The sequence below is a fragment of the Nyctibius grandis genome, chromosome 6, assembly GCF_013368605.1.
Source record: "Nyctibius grandis isolate bNycGra1 chromosome 6, bNycGra1.pri, whole genome shotgun sequence".
Taxonomy (NCBI): domain Eukaryota; kingdom Metazoa; phylum Chordata; class Aves; order Nyctibiiformes; family Nyctibiidae; genus Nyctibius; species Nyctibius grandis.
In genome coordinates this window covers 6,969,520-6,990,472 of record NC_090663.1, presented here as the reverse complement: position 1 = coordinate 6,990,472, position 20,953 = coordinate 6,969,520, and the positions used below count along the sequence as shown (strand labels likewise).

The window sequence follows — 20,953 nt, the reverse complement described above, 5'->3', positions numbered from 1 at the left end:
AGAGTATTGAAAGCCTCCTGCCACCCAGAGGTAGGCAGAAGGTGAGTATTCTGTTTTATGTACAATTTCAGAGATTTTGAAATCCGGATTGACGTGGAGCAGCAGCAACACCTAAAGTGTGGAAATTTTCTTAAAAGGAAACCCTTATTTTCAAGAGGATTGTTCAGGTCTGAAGTTCTGCAAAGTCCATACCGCTCTGTGAGGTGCTTTCATTTCAATGGGACAGGATTGCAATTTCTGATGGAAAACAGTTCTTCTCCCAGTTTTTTTTCTATATATATAAGAGCTAATGTAATTACATGCTCGGAAAAGACAGAGTGAGTACCTGTAGATCCGCTACACTCAGGGCAGTAATTTACAGCGATGCAAAACGGGTTAAAGCCCTTTCAAATCAACACAGTAGGGTTTTACTTCATGATTATTACAGCCCTTCCCCCAAGGTCCCAGTCAGGATCATAGCCCTGATCGAATGAGGTAAGGTGCAAACACACAATGAGAGAGCATGTCCAAAGGGAGCGATCTGAAAGCAGGAGGATGAACAGAGCTATGAAATGAATTGGCCAAGGTCCCACAGCAGGTTGATTGCAGAGGCAGGAATCACCCCAAGGGCAGGTCACACCACCCTTCGCACAGGTTTGCACAATCGTAAGTGAGCAGACACTTTAAAAACAGACTCATTGCATAGGGAAACATGGCTTTGGGGCACCACCGGTCCACATGTACATGCCAGGGGCCTCCTCTTTACAGCTCACAGCTGCACTCTTGGTTTCTGTGGCAAACTGGGACCAAAACAACACTATTAGTAGATGCTGACATCATTTAGGACCTTTGCTTGCTTAGTGCACCTGGCCAAGAAAAACTGTAAACATTTTGTGCTGATTTGGGATGCAGGTGAAGAGTCCCATGCTCTCAGGATTTAGCTGCACTGCAGGATGAGAAGCCTGGGGAGACTGATGCTGGGTAGAGGAAAAGAAAGAGTCAGTGAGAAGGTTAACATAAGCAATTGCAAGGGGATTGACAGTGGTGCAGCCTGGGTGATAAAAGCCAGGCACAAAACACAAACTGACTTTAACATTCAGAAGCAACTCAAAAAAAACCACAGGTACACGGACAGACGTTTATGTCATCCTTGTGCGAGCACAAGGCAGCTCCATGCAGATGGGGTAACCGCTCAGGCTGTAACCCTCTGAAGGGCTGAAGTGACAATCCCCAAAGCCAGTGGATGGGAAGAGCCTTCACTAGAGTAAGTGAAACCTCTCAGCAATTTGTAGAACCAGCTTGGTATTTTACACAGCCATGCTGTACCCTACACGCCATGGAGTCTATGCTCCTTTCCACGTGTCCAGCGATGGCAGCACAGCGATGAGAAGACATCATCTCTCATTTAATGCCATCAAGTCACAGAATGCAAAGAGAATGGCTGGATGCTGGAGGGGCAACTTGTGGGACTCCGCTAACTTTGTTATTCTCTAAAGTTGTTGGTACATGCTAAAAAAAAAAAAAGTGGCTCCTATGGAAGAGATCTGATTAAAAAAGAACAGGAATTGCATTCTAACCCTGAATGTTGCATGGGTGAAGTCCATGGAAAATCTGGTCTAGGATCCCTAGAAGATAAGCTTCATCCTGGGCTAAAAAGCCATCATGGTGAGTCCTTGGTGGGCAATATTTTGTTGTTAATCAAGTCCCTATCCTTTTTAAATACCCCTGTCAAACAGCAACCTCGGCCACACCACCTTCCAAGAGCAGTCTTCAGAACAGCCACTCACATGGCATCCTCCACCTCCCACCAGTGCCCACCCAGCAGCACAAGGACCATAAGTAAGCTCTGCCAGCTGCAGCCTAGGCTGGCACAGGGTTTGGAGGGCAGCAGTGAGGCCACCCGCCCCAGGCAGCACAGACACATATGCAACCCGTGCATTTACTTGAGACCATTTCTGCTTTGTAATTTCTGAAAGCAGTTTTTAGGGGCCAACATTAGAAAGGAACCTCAAGATTACAGAGGGCTTGTGGACAGCCACAGTCAGGCCCACCAGAGCTGAAACTGTGGGTGCCCCAAACAGTAGACAGAAATTCTCTGGGAACTTCAGACCCATCACCAGGCGCTGACTCCTTTGTGTCCATTCAGATTCGGATGAGGAGAACAGACATTAAATCCACAGCAGATCTGCGGTTAAGGACTCCGGTTAACAAGGGAGGCTTTGCCTTGCTTATTTTCACATTCCAGTCATACATAAACAAAGAATATAATCTGCTTTTGAGGATTTAAAGTCTGTGGATCTTGCTGTCAATGTTAAGGTGCTTGGCTGGTGCCATCAGCTTCTGTTCATCGGGTCTGATGTGCCAGGTTGATTTTTTTTTCCCCCTAATGTTTTAGAAGGGAGGGAGCACCAGAGAAGGGAAAATTGAGGTTGGTTTTGAAGAATTGCTTGCTGTTAGGGAAGGCAGAGAAACACTTCTGGTTCAGATTAGCAGGGTTGGGTAGTGACAGAGGAGACCTTTTGCTACGAGTCCTCGCGTTTCATCAGCACATGAGCTCTTCCCTGGTGCACCATCCAGCCCAGTTCTGACCATTAAAGCAATGGCATTTTCAGCACTGTTTCCCTCCAGAGGCTGCCCTGTAAGCTCAAATGTCTGGAGTCATTTACACTGCCTATCTTTACCCTCCTGTGTAGCTAATGGACAGAGTAGACACCACTCTGAGTCCTCACTTAGATACCCAAATTAGATGCCTACAGTTAGATGATACCCCCACTTTCTCACACACTCCCTTTCACGTCCTTCTCACACTGTCAGATTGGTGCTAACAAACCTGAGCATCCACAAAACTAAGAGTGCCTACTTCTAGGATTATATTACCCCAGGAACAAACTGCATCCTTCGCCTGGGAGCTAAGGTTCGACTAGTCATAGGCTGTTGGTTTGGGCAGATTCCAAACGAAGGCTCATCGACTTCCCTGCACTTTCACGCACATTAAAGAGAAATCACGGGTGAAATGCAGGACCAGCCTCCTGCACTCGGACACCTGTCTAGAGAGGCATTGCCTTGCACCCAGGCGTTGATCTGTAAGGAGAAGGGAAGGAGGAGAGAAAAACCCCTCTCCGAACACCCACACCACCTGTCCAAGCGGTCAGCTTGCCTCCGGCGGTCTCGCTCTGACACATTACGCACTGGATTTGGGCTGGGAAACGTTGGGTTGCAATCCATCTGTAAAAGCAACAGCCACCATAAAAGGAAGGGGGGGTGCTCCGGGTTTCCTGCAACACGTAACTAGCAGGAATTAAAATGCAAAAGAAACACCCTCTGGGGTCTTCACAGAAGCTATAAAGCCAAGCAACTGTTTTGCCAGGTGTTATTGTGCAGCGCCTGCTGTTAAAGCGACTCTTTGCTGGCACCTCGCCTGTCTCATCTTCCCAGTCCCCCTGAGCCCACTGGGCAGGCAGCGCCGAGCAGGGGCAGCGGGGAAGTTATCAGCCAGCACTGCTCAGCAAGGGCTGAACCGGCGATGGGCTTTGAGCAGCTGAATGAAGTGCTGTCATTTCCCAGCTGGGAGCGGGAAAGAGCACGGTGCCGCTTCCTGATGCTGTTATTTTATTTTGCTGCGGCTTCCCCTTCCCGCTGTCTGAATGTCACAGATTACTTCACTGCTGTGCGAGCCTCGGCGGGGGGAGCAGAGGGGGAAGTGAAAAATCTGGCGAGCGCTTCCCGAGCTGCCAGCATCCCCAATGCCCCAGCTGCTGCACAGAAACCGGAGGCTGGAAGGGATGGGCGGAAAATTCACCTTTTGGGAAGCAAGAGCCACGCACAGGTCAGTAACCCACCTGCCAAGGTCTGCAAACACTCGAGGACCCTGCTCTCACTCCCGTCTATTTAACCCCTCTGCACTAAGGCTCACGATGTCTTGCTGGCTCAGGAAATACAAGCCCCGGGCTGCTTTTTGGAGCCTGTCAGCAGCTCTCTTTTGTCAAGCAGAGGCCTTCCTGTCAAGTGATACAAAGTGCTAGCTCTCCCTTTCCCCTTGGGAGCTGCACATGCTTCCTCCCGCAGCCACCCCAGCCTTTGTCAGCCCAAGGGAGCAGGGCAGCTGGCGGGACGCCCAAGCCTCTGGCAGGGCGACCACTCTGCGTGGCCCCATAGCTCACCACCGCACTGCATGCGAAGGGCCTGGGCAGGGGAGGTGGTGGGGAATTTGGGGACCAGGCTGGAGAATGGCAGAGATCACTGGTCTGGATGAACGGCAAGGATCTGCACATTGCTTCAGAGCAAAGCAACTCGGCTGATCCCGTCTGCAGCTGCCCGGGGTTGATGCCCCCATGCTAGGGACTGACCTACTGCCTGGCTGCTGGGAGACAGCATGCCAAAATGGCAAAAGCAGCAGTGAGTACTACATCCAAAGGCAATTTATGCTGCTTTCTGACCCTTTCCAACCTGGCTGGCTTCAAACTAGAGGCAGACAGAAAAGCAGAGGGTCTATTTGATCAAGTCAGAACAAGTGCCACAGCCACATGATTTCATATAGTTTACAGAAAGCTCCTTCCCACAGCAGGAGTAAGCTGTCCAACCAGGGCTGAACTGAGGCACACAGGGAACTAACAAGAATAACTAAGAATAAGAAACAAAAGAGCCATGACAACTACCTGAAAGGAGGTTGTAGCAAGATGGTGCTAGTCTCTTTTCCCAGGTAACAACTGATAGGACAAGAAGAAACGGCCTCAAGTTGCGCCAGGGGAGGTTTAGATTGGATATCAGGAAAAAATTCTTCACTGAAAGGGCCTATCAAACACTGGAAGAGGCTGCCCAAGGAAGTGGTGGAGTCACCACCCCTGGTGGTATTTAAAAGACATGTAGATGTGGTGCTTAGGGATACGGTTTAGTTGTGGGCTTGGCAGTGCTGGGTTAATGGTTGGACTCGATGATCTTAAAGGTCCTCTCCAACCAAAACGATTCTATGATTCTATCATTTCCCCAATGATGCTACACAGCTACAGCAGCAGCAGTGAGAACGTCCAATTCTCCAGCATAAGGGAGAAGCCCCTTTCACCAGGACATCCCTGTCTTTACTTATCTCTCAAATTCCATTTGGCCATGGCCCTGTTTTGGGGAATTGGCTCCACATCTGCAAATTTACACACTTAGATTTGTACCACATAAGTTGTACACACAAAATAACATAGGCCAAATTCAGTTCTTTTTCTTATCTTAATAACTAGCACCTCCAACCCTGGGTGAAGAGCCATGGGAAGGAGTGCAGACAGCACTGATTTGAGCTGGGGTGATCTAACACCGACCTACAACACTGCCACTGACTATCAGATGGGTCATATTATCTTTTCCTCACTACTTAGTTTAGTGAAAGCTCTTCCCTGTACTTGGATTTGTAAAGCAGGGACAAGGGTGCCAACTGCCTCTGTAAAGCATATTAAGACCTATCCACTACGAGGTGCAATACCCATGAATTTCAGCAGGACTTTTGCCTGAATAAGGCAGCACACAGAGAGCTCAGAGGGTAGGCTGAGGCTACTAAAATCATCTGTTGTTTTAAGACACAAAGAAGATGCAAATAAAAGTATCCTGCTAATTTGTTCCTTCTGAAGGAGATGGAAAGTGCTTTCTTCAGAATGCAAACACAAGAAGGATAATTAAACAGCAGAGATTGGGGCAGCATGGTGTGTCATTGCGACAGTCTTGTTTGTGGGTTCCCCATAGAATTGTCATATCAGAAACAATTGTCATATCTGTAACATCTAGTAAAAGTCGAGTATCGTCAGTACAACATTTTCAATTTTTAAGCTTAAAGAGAACATTAAAATCGCTGCAGAAAATGCAAAAAAATCACACTTGATGGCAAAATTAGTGTCTCAAGAAAGGCTTCTCCTCTGATTGTGAGGGAGGTCCTGAATCACATTCTCCTCTAAGTCATTTTTCCTTTTACTTCCACAGTCAAAAAGACAACTAATTTTAATAGAGAACACAAATAGAAAATCCTATGGCTCACGTGCATCACAGCATCAAGAGAAGAGGACCACAACGGTAGTCTGGAGCTCTCTTTCTTCTGTATAAAGCTTCTAGCCATCTTTCTGGGAGGCTCTGCAGGACAGGCAGTAAACCCTCAACCTGTATCAACTTCTTGGTGAATCCCCCCAAACAAGGCAAAGAGGGATGCATTAGTGTATCAGTGCTTGGTAGGAAAGGGTTGAAATCCTGGACTGCTTTTAACTCATGTAGCCTCATCCTGCATCCATGTGAGACAACCATGAGAGGCAAGCAGGACTGTAGTTGCACAACTTATGTTGGCCTATATCACTACCATGGCTGAAGTTGGTTGTACGTCAGGTCAGTTTATTACAACTGCTTACAGCAGTGCTAAGGGAGGGGTAGATAAGGGCTGGTAGGTGGTCAGGGGCAGCATGCAGGTGGGACCACTTCTCTCAGTAGCAGTCCCAGCTTGTGGAAGGCTGAAAGTACCAGCGTTAGACACACAATCACACTGCCAGCTCTGGGCTGAAGGACAGAAACCATTTGGTAGCGCACAGCACTGCTTCGCAGTAATTCAGGCTAGGAGGTATTCACCACCACGCAGCCCCATGGTATCAAGGAGCATTTAAGCAGACAGGTTGCATTAAATCCCATGTCAACATGCAGCCTCCGGCTCTGATGTTTGGATTGAGTGAGTGTAACTCTCCACTGATCTCTGCGGCGACAGGGAAAACACTATCCTCACATCCCTCAAGGCACAAAGAAAATCTTTTCGTTCTCACTTGTTCTTTTTCACCCCTCTTAAAGCAATGGCATTCCTCACCAGCTGTAATCAGCAGGCACGCTCTCCCAAAGTGCCATTTAATACCGCCACACAAAACTGCTGCGTGACCCACTTTGGGTTATTATGTGCAATAATTGCAAGACACAGCAGCCCTGGTCTGCCAGGCTCCAAGAGGCTTTCTGCAAGGGCACTCACTCAATCCCCGCTTTCTGTAGACTCTCAGCTACACGCCTGAGAGATGGACAGCATTTCTCTCCGTTGCATCCACCCCCACCTCCACTTAATTTCATGCTTCGACTGTGACTGCACTAACAGGGCATATCTAGTTTCTCCCTCATACGCTGATTAAACCAACATGGTGCCTTGCACAGTCTTTCACAGACTCCTTATCTCAGGAACAAGAGGGAGGAAAAAGCACAAGGACAACTCTGAGCAACACAACACTGTCTCCTTTTCTGGCAGAAGTCTCTCTGGGAAATGGTGTGCACCCTCTGTCAGGAAGCTGGGAGAGAGAAGTTACGATGGCTCAAGGGCTTGTCAGGGCAGGCCAGTGCTGATAAATGGGAAATTCTGAAGGTCTGTTTAACAACAATCTTTTCCAACCTTTTCATTGTATTTTTCAACTGTATCACATTGAGGAGGTGGATAGAAATCAGAGGCTCGGAGAGGTTGTGCACAAAGGTTTTCAGAAGTGGCCTCTGCTTCTGAGAGCTTTGCAAAAGATGCCCAGGACTGGGTGGTACCCTGCCCTACCACAGTGCATGCCCATGAAAATCAGGATCATGGCTATGGAAGCAGGGCACTAAAGCCACTGTTGATTGCTGCTACTTTACATCAGTCCAAAACTCCCTAGATCAGTTTTAACTGAATTATTTTTCCTATACTGCCTTTTTTTCTGCCAGGCTTTGGTGTTGTTGAATGTACTCTAGCAAGCTTACAAAGCTTTTCTGGAGAAACATCTTGGTTTAGAACCAAAAAAAAAAAAAACACCTTAAAAATGTGAAATCAGGAATTCTCATCTAATCCCATTTCCTTGGTTTTTCAAATGGTCATAAAAGCAGGAAATATTCTAGGGCCCACAATAATTGCAAAGGGAATTGCCACCATTAAAAGGTCCCTTCCAACCCAAACCATTCTATGATTCTATGACCATATCAGGGTAAATCAGTGGCAGAGCCATGGGTAGATGCAGGGATGGGAGACAGTTCTCCTGGCTTTAGAGCCTTGAGTCACTCTAAACATAGGATGCTTGGGGCAGCACAAGATGCTCCAGGTCATCCATATGGAGCTAGCAGATAGGACACTGAACCTACGGGATGCCTATCTTCTTGTAGGGTAGCAGAGTCTTTGGTAAGGGCCCCCACATACCGGTTATCTGTGTTTGGGAAACCAAATAACAGCCTAGATTTCCACAATGCAGCTGCCTATGTCTAAGCTAGTTCCCTTCAGCTCCTTGTAGCAAGAGTACAGAGAGACTCTGTTCATCTCATGATAACACAGACACTTAAAACAGGTCAGATGATTCCCACATCAGGTCTCCTAGCCCATAGCCCAGCATACCCTCTGCAAAGACTCTGTTTGACAGGCTCTTCAGACAGCAATAGAGCAATGACTGTAAAATAAGGATGGCGCCAAATCAAAGCCTTCATCAGTCCTATGATCTGAAGCTCTAAGAGGCCTTTGGAAAATGCAAACATATAAACTTGCCTTTCTCTCCTGCCCCCTTCTTGGGCTCTGGTACCATAAGACAGGCTTTTCACTCCTAATGGGCTTGTGAAGCACTCACAGCTCCTTTCAGCTCATACTAAAACCATTCAACACCTTTACAAGTTCCTGAGTTTCTCAAAGGAGCCAGCCCAGCATCTCCAGAGCCAATTATAGGAGAGCACAATGCAAGTGTAAAAGAAGAGACTCTGTTTCCAACCCACATGTTAGAGGCTTTGCTTAGAGAACCTCCAAATCCATCACAAGCATATTCACTGTCTTCAAATCCTCTTGCCATAACCCTTGCAAAGATGGCAGCACCTGGAAGAGGAATGAGGGGAGCTGATTTCAGAGGCGGATTGATTACCTGCATCACCTCGCTGATGCAAAAGGACCAGCTCAGACCTCAGATGACCAGCTCAGACCTCAAGATTTCCCAGCAGTTCCTTTGCTCGTCACACAAAACTAAGTCTTGAGAGAGGCTTGTTCTACTTATACATACCTACAGGTGACATTTGTGCAGTTTAAAACAGGTTATTTCAGCAGGAAATATCTTTGTTTGGCTTGGGTTTTTTGATGGGACCAGAGAATTGCAGCTGACATCACTATTGAATGGAGCTAGGCCAGGTGGGTTATCATTCCAGATAGCCGGTCTACACACAGAGAGAGAGAGAGAGAGAGAGAGAGAGAGAGAGAGAGAGAGAAAGAGAGAGTTTGGCTGGGCTGGTTAAAACACCGCAGCACTTATTGCTCCTTGAGGCCTATGAGTTCACTTCTAGGCTCCAGGCCAGCTTGGAAATCACATAACCCACATAAGCAGCAAGGCTGTAAGGAGACATTTGTCAAGAAAAAAGACAGTTCCTGAGTGCCGTTCCCCGCAGGACATATCTCAGCAATCCTGAAACCAAGATAGTAACTAGTCAACACTTCGGGGACTATCCTTGGCGAGGTCAGCCAAGAAATGACTGCCCACCACCATGAGTGAGAGGGTTGCCATGCTGGGGGAAAAAGGAGAAGCACCTCCTAGGTCTGGCTCTTTTCTGCAGAGGAGCACAGAAATTTTGAGTCATACTCTAGCACTTTTATGTCAAGTACAAGGGCCAAAGAGGCATAAAAGGGCCCTAAATCATTTATGCTGTCTAGAAAAGACAGCAGAGCATGGGTAATTACCTTCCAAGGACCTCCTTGGAAGCACCAGCACAGGGGCAGGGGGAGGATGCCAGGTAATCAGAGAATGGCACGATGAAGAGGCATGGAGCAATAGTGGATGGCACTACATGGTCCACAGGGCACCTCATTTATAGACATGCCTCTAAAGGAGATATTGCAAACCACCATGGGTCTTTTTCCCCCACCAGAGCAACATATGATGGGCAGGCAGCAAGGTAGAGAAATGCCTCTCAGAGTTCAGTATTGATCTACACACAGAACAAGGTCCTTTTCCCCAAATCCTGGCAGGGAGTCTTGCTGGTCCTTCACAAACCCATCCCGCTGTGTCCTCCCTCTGCAGCACCTGATGCCTCAGCTTCAGCTGGATCACAACAGGTTCTGAGACATGAGGGGGGATTAGACAGACTTGTCAGGCAAAATTCTGATCCCTCACAAGCACATGCCATCACTGAGAAAGCCAGTGGGGTTTTGGCCCATCACATGGGGATGAAATTTATGCTAAAAACAAGCTAAATTAAGGGCAAACCCCTATTGCATCATGGTGTAACAATATGCATGAAAACACAGCTATTAATATCATCAGGTTTCCCATCCCTAATAGTCATCTTTTTCTTATTTTGTTTTAATTTTTGCTGTTAAGAGGTAGCTTGTTATTGGGGGGGGGCGCTGGTTATGTTTTTTTCAAATTAAATTGTGGCAGTGGTGTGCAGAGAAGCACGGCACTTCCCCTCTCTCACCGGGTAAGCTGCAGCACAAAGGCTTGGGGCTGATCTCACATCCTCTTCAACAATTAAAAGTCAAGGCCAGCAGCACAGCCAAAACTTGACACGCTCTTTAGAGAACAAAGGTCACAAGATTGAAGTCTTCACTCCCCGCTTTGGCTGAAGCAGCATGAAACATCCTCTTCATAACCTAAGGCAGTTGAATCTTTATCAGGTGATGATGGCTTTTTGGAGAATAAAGACAACTGACCTCTGTGTCTTCCCTCCTACTGTTCCAAAAGAAACCTTCAAGCCACCTAATTAGTATAAATCATTTTCCAGTAAGTGCTCCTGCCCCATGACAGCCTCATCAGACACCAGGTCCAGAGATAAAGCTCCTGATGGCCGCGATAGCAGCTGGGCCAATGCTGGGTATGACGGCTGAAGCAAGCCAGAAGCCGGACAGTCACAGGCTATGGTTGGTCCCAGCTCCCTGAGGAGCAGGGTGGGCTGAGGTGGCCATCACAGAGCTGCAGGTGTGACCTCTGCACAGCTGTAGGCCACATCGCTGCCTGGCCAGGGGACAGGGGGCTGGAGAGGACAGCAGCTGGGCAGGAAATGAGCCAAAGAAATGCTGCATTAGAAACCCCAGCACTCCTAATGCTTTTGCATAAATAACGTTTTTGGAAGATTAAATAAAATTAAAAGTCATTATGTGGTTAAATGGTTAATTTCATGTCCACACTCATAAAGCTGACAGAAGTCAGTACAGACACAGGGAGACCCTATCCAAGCCTGACAGCACCAACACCCCCCAAGAAATGAGGCTTCACTAAGTTACTTGGTTTTGGCTAATTAAAATCAATCCTCAGAGCACATTGCTTGGTCAGCCTCACTCTTGAATGAGTCCAAAAGACAGACTCATAGGACAAAAGTCAGCCATCTTCTTGCCCATCATGGGGTAGGGCTAACATCCTTCCCAATGCCCCCTGCTTCATCCAGCACGCTGAAATCCTTTCCTGAGAGCCCACCCAATTCAAAGGTAGCCTCCAACCTGAGGACACTTCGTGTGAGTGGTGAACAAGGCCTCACACAGTCCCAACTCCCCCTTCTCTGCTCAAGGCAAGGATGACCCATGAGGAAAATCTACCATGGTGGACTGAAATTGTCTTGGGGTTCATAGGATTTGTCTTGCTTACTCCTTCCCACCACCTCAGACAGACCCTGGAAGTGGAATACAGGCTGACTGCCTTTCCCACCACATTTTGGTTTGCTTCTAGCGTAGCCCTTGTCCCAGCACAGAGCCTTCCTGCCAGTTCTACAGCAGCCAGGGAAAACCCTCACAGAAAGGGTATTTTTAGGAGCTGTTTCCTCCTATCAATCTGAAGAGCAAGTGCCATTTTCCTATCATTATCCCAGCAAAAATAGAAAGCACAAGGCACTGCAGAATCAGACCTCTCACTTCCATAAGGAGTTCAAACACCTAAACCTAAGCTCTTCCAAATTAGGCTCAAATTGCACAGATGAAACCAAGCAATCCCCGCCAGCACCAGGAAGGTGTTTGGATTCAGCTATGAACTCGGAGAGATCTAAGTGTGAAGCAACGCTAAAGCAAAAATCAAACCGACCCTTTCCTCTCAGAGTGTGGTCACTCCCTAGGTACTGTCATGGTAAGAAGGAAGATTCAGGTCATTAATCCAGCATAAAATGTTTTGCTGCATTAGTTTTTGGACCGATTGGCCCAGTGCAGCCAGAGAAGTGTGAGAAGGCAGCAGGCAGCCAGCAGCAGGAAAGGACGCGGGGAGAGAAGGGCCTCCAAAATGAAACTCACCCAAAAATATGATTTTTATATGAAACAGCCTCTGCTGACAAATAGTTCTTTGTCCCAACACAGAGAGCACGCTTCAGGCAAGAGCTGCTAAGGCAGAATTTCCCTCGTGCAATTCCCTGCTCAAGAGAGAGATGCTGCAGAAGCTAGTACTGCCTTCATGTGCCCTATCTGCTCTGGGGTTAAGACAAAATATTTCCAGCCATGTCCTTAAATAAATAAGTACTCCTCTTCAGGTTTTGATCTATTCTACTTTTACTGAGCCAAACTCAAAATCTTCACCCAGTACCACCACAGGCAGTGGGGCTGCGCTGCTGGGGCCCAGGCAGAACCGCTCCTCTCCTCCAAGTGTCATCTGTGTTCACTGAGGCTCAGAAAATAAGACATGTAATAAAACATGAGGTAGCTTTCATCAGGTTACACTAATTGATACCTTAATTCCCAGCATGTAATTCTAGTTTTAAAAACTTTGTCTCCCCTAAAAAAATGTAAGAGGGGGGAAAAATGCCAATTTTTCTTCAGTTTTCTTTCATGGGATGCTGAAGAAACTCTAAAAGATGGATGGATAGGGGCTTAATACTCCTAGGATCCTCCATCAAAGTTAAACCCTAGAAAACTGGATTCAGGTTTATCAGACATTAATTACCTATATAAAAAAAAATAATCTCACCTCTTCCTAAAAACTAATGGTTAAAAAAATAAAATTGATAAAGAAGTCGTAACGGATGAAAACACACATGCATTCACCCTGCTACTTACTAACCACAGCCCCTAATAGGAGATAATGGAAGCTGCTTTTAAATGAAACGGCTAAATGGGTCTAGAGCTTGTTTTCTCCAAACTCAGCCAGGCATTACTGCTGCCACAGCCACTTTCAATCAAGCTTTTACTGCAAAGCAAAACAAAGGAAGAAGTTAAATCCATGGGAGATTTCCAATGAATACTTAAAAATCTTTTCATGGGACAGAGCGAGGGAACTCTGTACCAGCAATGACCTCAGAAATCTGGTGAGTTCACTACATTGCAGACTGCTCCCTCTCTCCACTAGATTTTAATTAGCTAACTTCAAGGCCTTGTATGGAGGAGGAAAGAGTAGTGCTTAAACAGCAGAAAGTTCAGCTAAACTTGATGTGTGCTTGGAATTTAATACACAAACACCAAGATCCTTTCGGGGACTGTTATTTTACACAGTTAAAGGTAGAACTACAACTACTTGGAGCTTTTCAAAGGACCCTGCGCGCAGACAGTGTCCCCACGCACGCGGCCGCAGCAGCTCTTCTTATAACACGTACGTGCCCAGATTTGCGCGCCATGCATACACCTTCCGAGGTGATGGGGATGCACATGTGCAAATCTGCGACCGTGCAGACACGCAGCACACACCAGACGCATTTTCCCCGCCTGCCTGTTTCTCCCCTGTAAGCTCTTTTCACCCCTCTGAGGAACAAAGCCCAAGCTTGAAAGATTCAGCCAAAGTGCCTCGTTACGCAGAAGAAAGAGATACTTTAACTCAGCTGTCAATAAGTTTTGCCCATTTACATGTGTGCAGAACACTTTGAATAAATTACGTTTCCAGAATTTAGCTCCACGACACTGGCCTAACAAAAGCAGACTTACAACTCCGGGTGAGGGGATGGGGCCGAGGGGGAAACACATTTTGCACAAGATAAAATCCTTTCCAGAACCATGAGGGCAAAGTGGGTCGGTGTTTTTCTTTGAAGAGTGTGGCTTTTACATCACTTTCAATCTATTTTCAAACACATTTTCTGCTTTAAAAAGCTAGGTTTGCATCAACCGCAGAGAGTCAGTTCCACATATGGTCACTGTGGGGGTGAGGGTGGGATGGTTTTGCTTTTTTAATTACAGGTCCAATGAAAGTAAAAACGATGGGGGAACCATGGGGTGCCACTGATGTCAGGTAGAGATGTGCCCTTTGGGGATCAGATTTTACTTGGAGGGTGAAATCTGCTGGTCCTGCTAAAAGCTGGAACAGCAGCCAACAGAAGTGCTTACAAGACACTGGCTGGGGTTTATGTCTATTATTAAACATGCACACATATGTCCCCAAGTGACTAGTCTGTCTGCAGAAAATTTACCTGTGGGGAGTGAAACAGAGGAGGATGCAGTCTGTCACATCACCGGCGGGGCAGGAAAAGCAGCATTCATGGACCAGCCCTACACCAGGGCAATCACTTCAGCATTTTGCTAAGAGGACCCTAGAGAGGCAAAACCCACTGGAGTAAAGCCAGTGGGATTTGTTAAGAAAAAAATGGGAAATTAGGTTTCCTGATTATTGAAAGGAGACTACCAGATGGCGGAGACTCACCTCTATCCTTTACTTCCCTGCAGAGAAATGATCATATAGAGAGATGCTAGAATGGGTTTAATCAAACACAAGTATGTGCCCCCATAAGAGACTAAGTAGATGAAGCTCCCAGCTCTGTGTCAGGCAGAACGGACCAGCCACTCTAATGGTATGCGCCGATCTTCGCATCCTTCAAGTTGTAACGCTATGAAATAAAGCCTGGCTGCCTTCCAGGGTTGCACTAGTCGGTGACTTTAACAAAAAAAAAGTGTAGTAAAATAGATCCATGAGGCTGAAAGCTCAGGCAGGTTCCCCATGAAAACGGCAACTGAAAATATCCCCAGCTGACAGGTTCCACAGTGCTTCGGTGACAGCAGTCTGGGATGGGCGGCCAAAAAGAGCTAAAGACTACATGAATCCTTCCTCCTCGAAGGCAGCAAACACGAATTCCAGACCTCCCTGATATGAAAACCAAATACACTGAAAGCGAGAGAAAAGGAAACCACCATCACAGCTTCGTGTTTAGTATCAACAGGAACATGCAGAACCTTTCTTCACTGCTTCAAACAAATGAGTGACTCATTCCCTTCGCAGCAGCAATCCTCACAACCACTGCCAGGGAAAGAAAAAACGTGGGGAAAAAAAAATCCATCTCAATTAGGTGAGTTCTCTGCCCCCAGCACCCACCAGTGATCGGCGCTTGACAAATGATAGGGGAAAACTTTTGAAAAATATCTCACTATTGTCAAAAATGGCCTCTCTGCAATTACCACCCTCAGCCAGTCAAAACCGCTGCCAGAAGCATGCCGATTTCAATGCTCCTAATCTTATCTGTGGAAGAGGATCCAGGGCATCAGCTTCACAGATATTTCCAGGAAGAGGAGCCCTAATCAAGCATTTCTCCCCATGAATAACAGACAAGGAATGTCTCCACTTGGCCAGTAGTAGCCTGTCAAAAATTAACAAAACATTGTAAAATCCGCTTTGGAAGCAGGGGAGAGCTAGCAGACGATGTGATTGCTGTCTTATCTCCTCCAGTACAGACGTTGTGAAGGCAAGGCTGACCCATGGATGGCCTGTCGCTCCAAGCTGGCCTAACCAAATCTGCAAGGCCAAATGCAGACCTAGGGAACTTGTCTACCATGCTAGATGGCAATCACCCAAAATGGAAGTCTCTGCCCAATAGATGCTTTTTTTAATTATGAAGAGAGTTGCAATAAGCACGGATTTTCTTAAAGCGTCAGCTGCTGCAGTATTGCAGCAATGTGAAAGTTGCAGTCAAAAAACACCCATTTTTTTTAGAGAACTCTGAATGTGCAGCAGAAATAGTCGAGGAACCACAAAACACTTCAGGTATGAATCTGAGACTAACCAGCCCCGGCTTGGGGACTTGACCCATTGCTCCGGAAGGCACCAAGTGGGCCATATTGACTTTTTACTAGAGGATACCTCTGAAAAAAGAAAAGCAAATGTTTACAAGCTCTTTCTCATGCCAGCTGGGCCTGGTCATTCCCAACCAAACCCCATGGATCCTGCATGGTTAGCAGACGGTCCTGCATTTGGCAGGAATAGTTGCTAATGTTGGGATGGCTGTTCCTTAAGCAAGTAAAGCACTTCCAAGTGCTTGCATGCATGCAGATTTGCCATGGCACTTCTTAGAGATCTGACAACATGCAGCAAAGGGTCAACAGTTCTCTCTCTGGAAGGTTGTGTTGATATCTGCTGCAAGATAACGCACCCTGCAGTCAGAGAGACTTAGTTATTTTCTAGGCTCGTTATCAGTTGTTATTGTAAGTAAAGCAGTACTATGTCAAATGCCCCTTCTTTTTGACCTTACCATGGGCAGGACCCACTAAGATCTCATGGAATGTGAAATAATCATTAATACAGTCTCCATGGCAGTGCTAATAAATCATACAGCTCAACATCTTTTAACAAAGCAATAAAAATCTACCAAAGACACACCAATAAACTGCACATATGAGAACTCTTCCACTCCCAGCCTCTTCCCTCACATTCCAAAAATGCAGAAAAGCAGCAGTGACGTTGGCTCCCATCCTCTAATCCCTAAATCCCCAATTACACCAGGGAGCCGAAGATAACACAGGTTTAAGACCTGGAAGGAAGCTTCATCCAGAGGTAGAAGAAAGGTGTTAAATCAACAGTCCTGGGTAATGGATTCATTTACCATGACACTTCTCCATGTGCAGACAGGCAGCATAATGTCTATGAACCTCTGGCCTCCCATGTAAGCCCTTAAGAGAGGGGTTTGGTGGTACCCGAGCCTTCTGCCACAAGCTGAAATTCATGCCATAAGGAAAAGTTTTGCCTGTGTAAGGAAAAGGGCTGGCTCACATATTAATCCTTCTAACACTCACTGAAGCCTGAGGGTGAATTCACGTTTATTGGCTTTAAATTAGCCTTTCCTTTCCCACTTCAAAGAAGCCATTCCTGGTTTACACCACAACATGCTCAAAAACAGACCCCCATGAGGTCTCCTTCACCTCTAACTTCAGACATACACAGTGCAGGCACCTAAGGGTCCCTCACCTCACTTCCCTTTTCAGCCATTGAGGAGGAAAAGGTGCTTTTAGGGCATGATGCTTCTCAATCTCATGCAGGTAAATAGATTGGGCCAGATAAATCCTGCTCTGCAGCATAGCAGGGGCTGGACGATCTTCTCTCCTTCACACTGTCAGAGCACAGAGCACAGAGCACTTTTTTTTGTTGGTGGCTTTTTCCAACTGCTGCCATGATTTGATGCTCCCTTTCATGGCAGTGGGGCTTCGGGCCATCATGTCCACTTTTTCCTGTTCATATGAAGCAGAAGCTGCTGTATCGACCCTATATCTAGCCATGGTGAAGGCCACCAAGTCCTCTGCAAGCGTCATCAGCCTTGTCAGCAAGGGCAGGATTTACAGCACTAACTCAGAGAGAAAAGTTTTGCTTCCAGCTCCTGATCCACCATCCACAACTCCTCCCAGATTCAGCTACAATCCCTCTGCTAGAACACTTTAGGAGGAGGGAAAAAAAAAAAAAAAAAAAGAAAAAAATAACATTTTCAGGGTCACCGTGAAATGATGTTGTTTTCAGCAAACAGAACTGCCTGAACCTGATTTACTGATTTACTCTACATCCCGTCCATGCTTCACAAAGAAAACACCACCCAAGGTTGCAGGTCAGGCCTTTGAGCCCCTCCTGCCTGGGATGCTAATTCCCTGCATGGTGGTGAGAAAGCCCCAAGGGCTATTAACCTTCCCACTCTGGGGTATGAATTGATCACCAGGAGGGAGGAAAACCATCCCTTCCCTCAAATACATATAATATTACACACTTAGGAGCAATCAGCCTGCGTGTGAAGCTCCCAGACGCAGCTACTACGCTGACAGCAGCCAAAACGTACCATAGGGTTGGCCTCGGATGTTTGTCCAGACAGTGGTAACTGAGCACTTGGGGGCTCTGGGTAAGGGTGGCCTAACCTTGGCTGAGGATATTAGGTAGCTAAGGAGTAAGTTAGAGCCTGTCCAGACTCAAACTTAGGGAAAAAAACCTCAGTGGGCACTTGCCGGTGAATTACCTGGAGGCTTTAATTACTGGCACTGCATGCAGATAGATGAGCAGTAGCTGTATATAGCATCACTATTAACTACCCCAGGAACCTAAATATGGCAAGGACTCAGCTCTTGGATTCACCTAAATTTAGGTGTCTAACTCCCATCGCGGTCTGCAGAGAGCTGGTCAATACTAGCTCAATGCCCTACTTACTAACATCTCTATCAACTCTGAGGGCCGCTCAGACACCGACACGTAGATGACTTAATCTGTGAGCTGAACACCTCCCATGGTGCCTCAGTTCCATGCCACAGGAGAGCATTCCCATGCCTGATGGGGTGAGCCTCCATGGAGTGGACGAAGGGGCACCCTGGAGCACCTTCCCCGCATGTATCCACCTTCCCACACTCCCCAGTGGTGCGGAGGATCCTCACCCACCCAGAGACTCAATGCACCATCACAGGTGGCTCAGAAAATAATTCATAGACCTGCAGATGCAGGGAGGATCAGTCCTACCTGAGCAGGAGCACACAGAGGGAGCCAAGTGCATGTCAAGCCCACAGCCTCAGGGTTCATCGGGGCTGTCCTGGTGCTCCTTGCAGGCTGCTGCTCACTTGAGAGGGGAGCCAGCGAAGGGAGCCCCGTGTGCAGGCAGTATTTTTCAGAAATGCTTTTTCATTCTCACTTAATCCTCAATCCAAACCTTTTCCTTTTGCTGGAAGTCTTTGCAAACACTAGCAAAACCTTCCCGTTAATCTTTCTTCATCTCGCTAAAACAACACAGACTGCCTGTCTCCAGGGAAGGCTGTCACAGGATATGGGGGAGGAATCTATCATTTGTAATGTACGGAAATATAACTTACATATATCAAAGGCATTTTCTGTAAAAACAAATACGCAGCAAAGATTGGGAGGCCAAACCCTCATTGCCTTCAAGCTACCGTGCTTAGCAATCGTGTGAGCAACAGCCTGAGCAAACCCAATTAACTTGATTTGTAGATTGCACAGATTAGCAATTGTGTTCCAATAGCAAATCCCACAAGGAGCTCCTCTCGCTTATATTTCTGTACAGCTCCTCATTTGTTAACACAATACACAAGGGCACCTATCTAAATCCCTCAAATTTATGTTCTGCCAGGTACGCATCCCTGGCCTCTAACAGCACCTTCTGATGAAGAACCGCAGAGATGTCTGCAAATTTTAATTCTGAAAACTCTCTGATGTCTGCATCAGGTATATAAGCAAAAACATTGATTCTGAGGTATCAAGAGGCTCAATTTAGCTGTTAACACAGAAAGTTTGGAAGAGAACTGAACTTCTTGAGGACACAATTTCTGATGGGCTTCACACTTCAACCACCAGCCATGCTGGGGCTCCTGCACCTTCCAACACCTCTGAGTTGATCCAAATTTAACTCCCAATGTGATCAAACACAAATGTGAGACTCTTTGTATGGTAACAACCCAAACAAGAGTCATCTTAGCAAAAAAACCTGACCTTACTCTGAAAGCTGAAAAAGGTTGTACGATCTACTCCTACAGTGGAAATTATTCTTTCAGCTTTATAGGCAGTTATCTCTCAAGTAAAAATGCCTGGCGTAGAAGTACATAGACAAAGTTGCATGAGATTCTAGTGATGTTTGTTTTAAACCCAGAGATGCCCCTCTAAAATGAAGAGGTTTGTGAAGCTGGAAAAAAAAATACAGCGGCAACAGAGGGGTAGGGAAAATCGGGGGTTTTTTTGGTACTGCATCAACTAAAGAAACATGTTCTGCTGGTTAAAATAAAAAAAAGCAAAATGTCTGATGAATAGTTCTACTGATATTGACTGGATTTCTATATTTCTAAAAACATGAGCACTTCATAAATACACTGAAATATTCTGTCATCGCCAGACAGAACGTGCCAGTTTTCTATAAATATAGACATCTGGCAGTGGTTTCTTCTACTGTTATGGATTTCTGGTGTGAAGAATGCTACTTTGTGAGCAAATGCATGTTTGAAATTAATTTCATATGTGACAGGTTACATTAAAGAGCAAGAAAGATTTGCTGGGCAGAAGCGCGTAACAAAAACACTGCTTTCCCTTACTGCTCCCGATCTTCTGTATGAGGTCAACTCCATGATACTGTAGGCATAAAATACGTTCCTCTAAGCAGCGCTGTGAAGCTTAATTAAGGCATGCTCACAAATTGCATTGAAACCTGAAAATGGGACTTGGTTTTTGGCATTGTAATTTCAGCCATGGCGAAACACCACCGAGAAAACAACGAATATTAAATATCAGTGAGTAACAGCATGCCTTGTACAAACCACCTGAGGGGTGCCATGAGCAACAGCCAGGTATATAAAACCCAGCGCTATAGGGCTGTGCCATGACTTTGTTTTTGGTTTTTTTTTTTTGGTGGGATTTCCAGCCAGATCTCTGTCCTAATCTGGCCCACGATGCAACTGTCCACAGAGTTGCATCAGACAGAGGGCAAGCTGGGGACACACAGGGTCACTGCAAAGACATGAGCATGGGGGGACACCTTACATCACCGAGGGCTTGCTCGGGCTGAAAATGGATACTCATCTCGCACTCCAAGGGCAGCAGAAGACATCGTTGTGTAAGGGCACGGGCTATGTTTTCTGTCCGCATCTGCCTTGCTCACCAGGCTCCCTATAACGAAGTCATTAGCGTCAGCAGGTAAATCAATTATTGGCTGGAAAAGTTTCCTTTCTGGTTAACATAAGCCAAGTGTAAACACTCCCTCACAGGTTAACAAAAGCCAGCAGCCTGAACATGGATAATGCTTCGGGAAAAGGGGAGCCGGAGTCAGGGAGGGGGGAGTTGAAAAGACGATTAATCACAAGCTTTGCTACAACTTTTTTGCCAGTGACTGGGCATTTAGGGCAACTCTGTGTTGCTCCTTACCCCCTTTAAACGCTGGTTGG

General features: G+C 46.5%; 1 protein-coding gene across 3 annotated transcripts in view; it reads right to left on the bottom strand.

Annotated features, from left to right (window-relative positions):
- The window catches only part of FGFRL1 (fibroblast growth factor receptor like 1), a 186,879-nt gene that overhangs the window by 148,833 nt on the left and 17,093 nt on the right, over nucleotides 1-20,953 (bottom strand). The window contains exons 1-2 of one of the 3 annotated variants that reach the window (XM_068403948.1): nucleotides 10,369-10,492; nucleotides 8,964-9,114 (exon numbers count right to left, since the gene is read on the bottom strand). The exons of 1 other annotated variant lie outside the window; for it this stretch is intronic. In XM_068403948.1, the coding sequence (XP_068260049.1) occupies nucleotides 8,964-8,976 (13 nt within the window). In that variant the 5' untranslated portion in view covers nucleotides 8,977-9,114; nucleotides 10,369-10,492. Of the gene's footprint in view, nucleotides 1-8,963; nucleotides 9,115-10,368; nucleotides 10,493-20,953 lie in introns of those variants that run through there. One more of the 3 variants, XM_068403949.1, reaches the window with a different exon arrangement.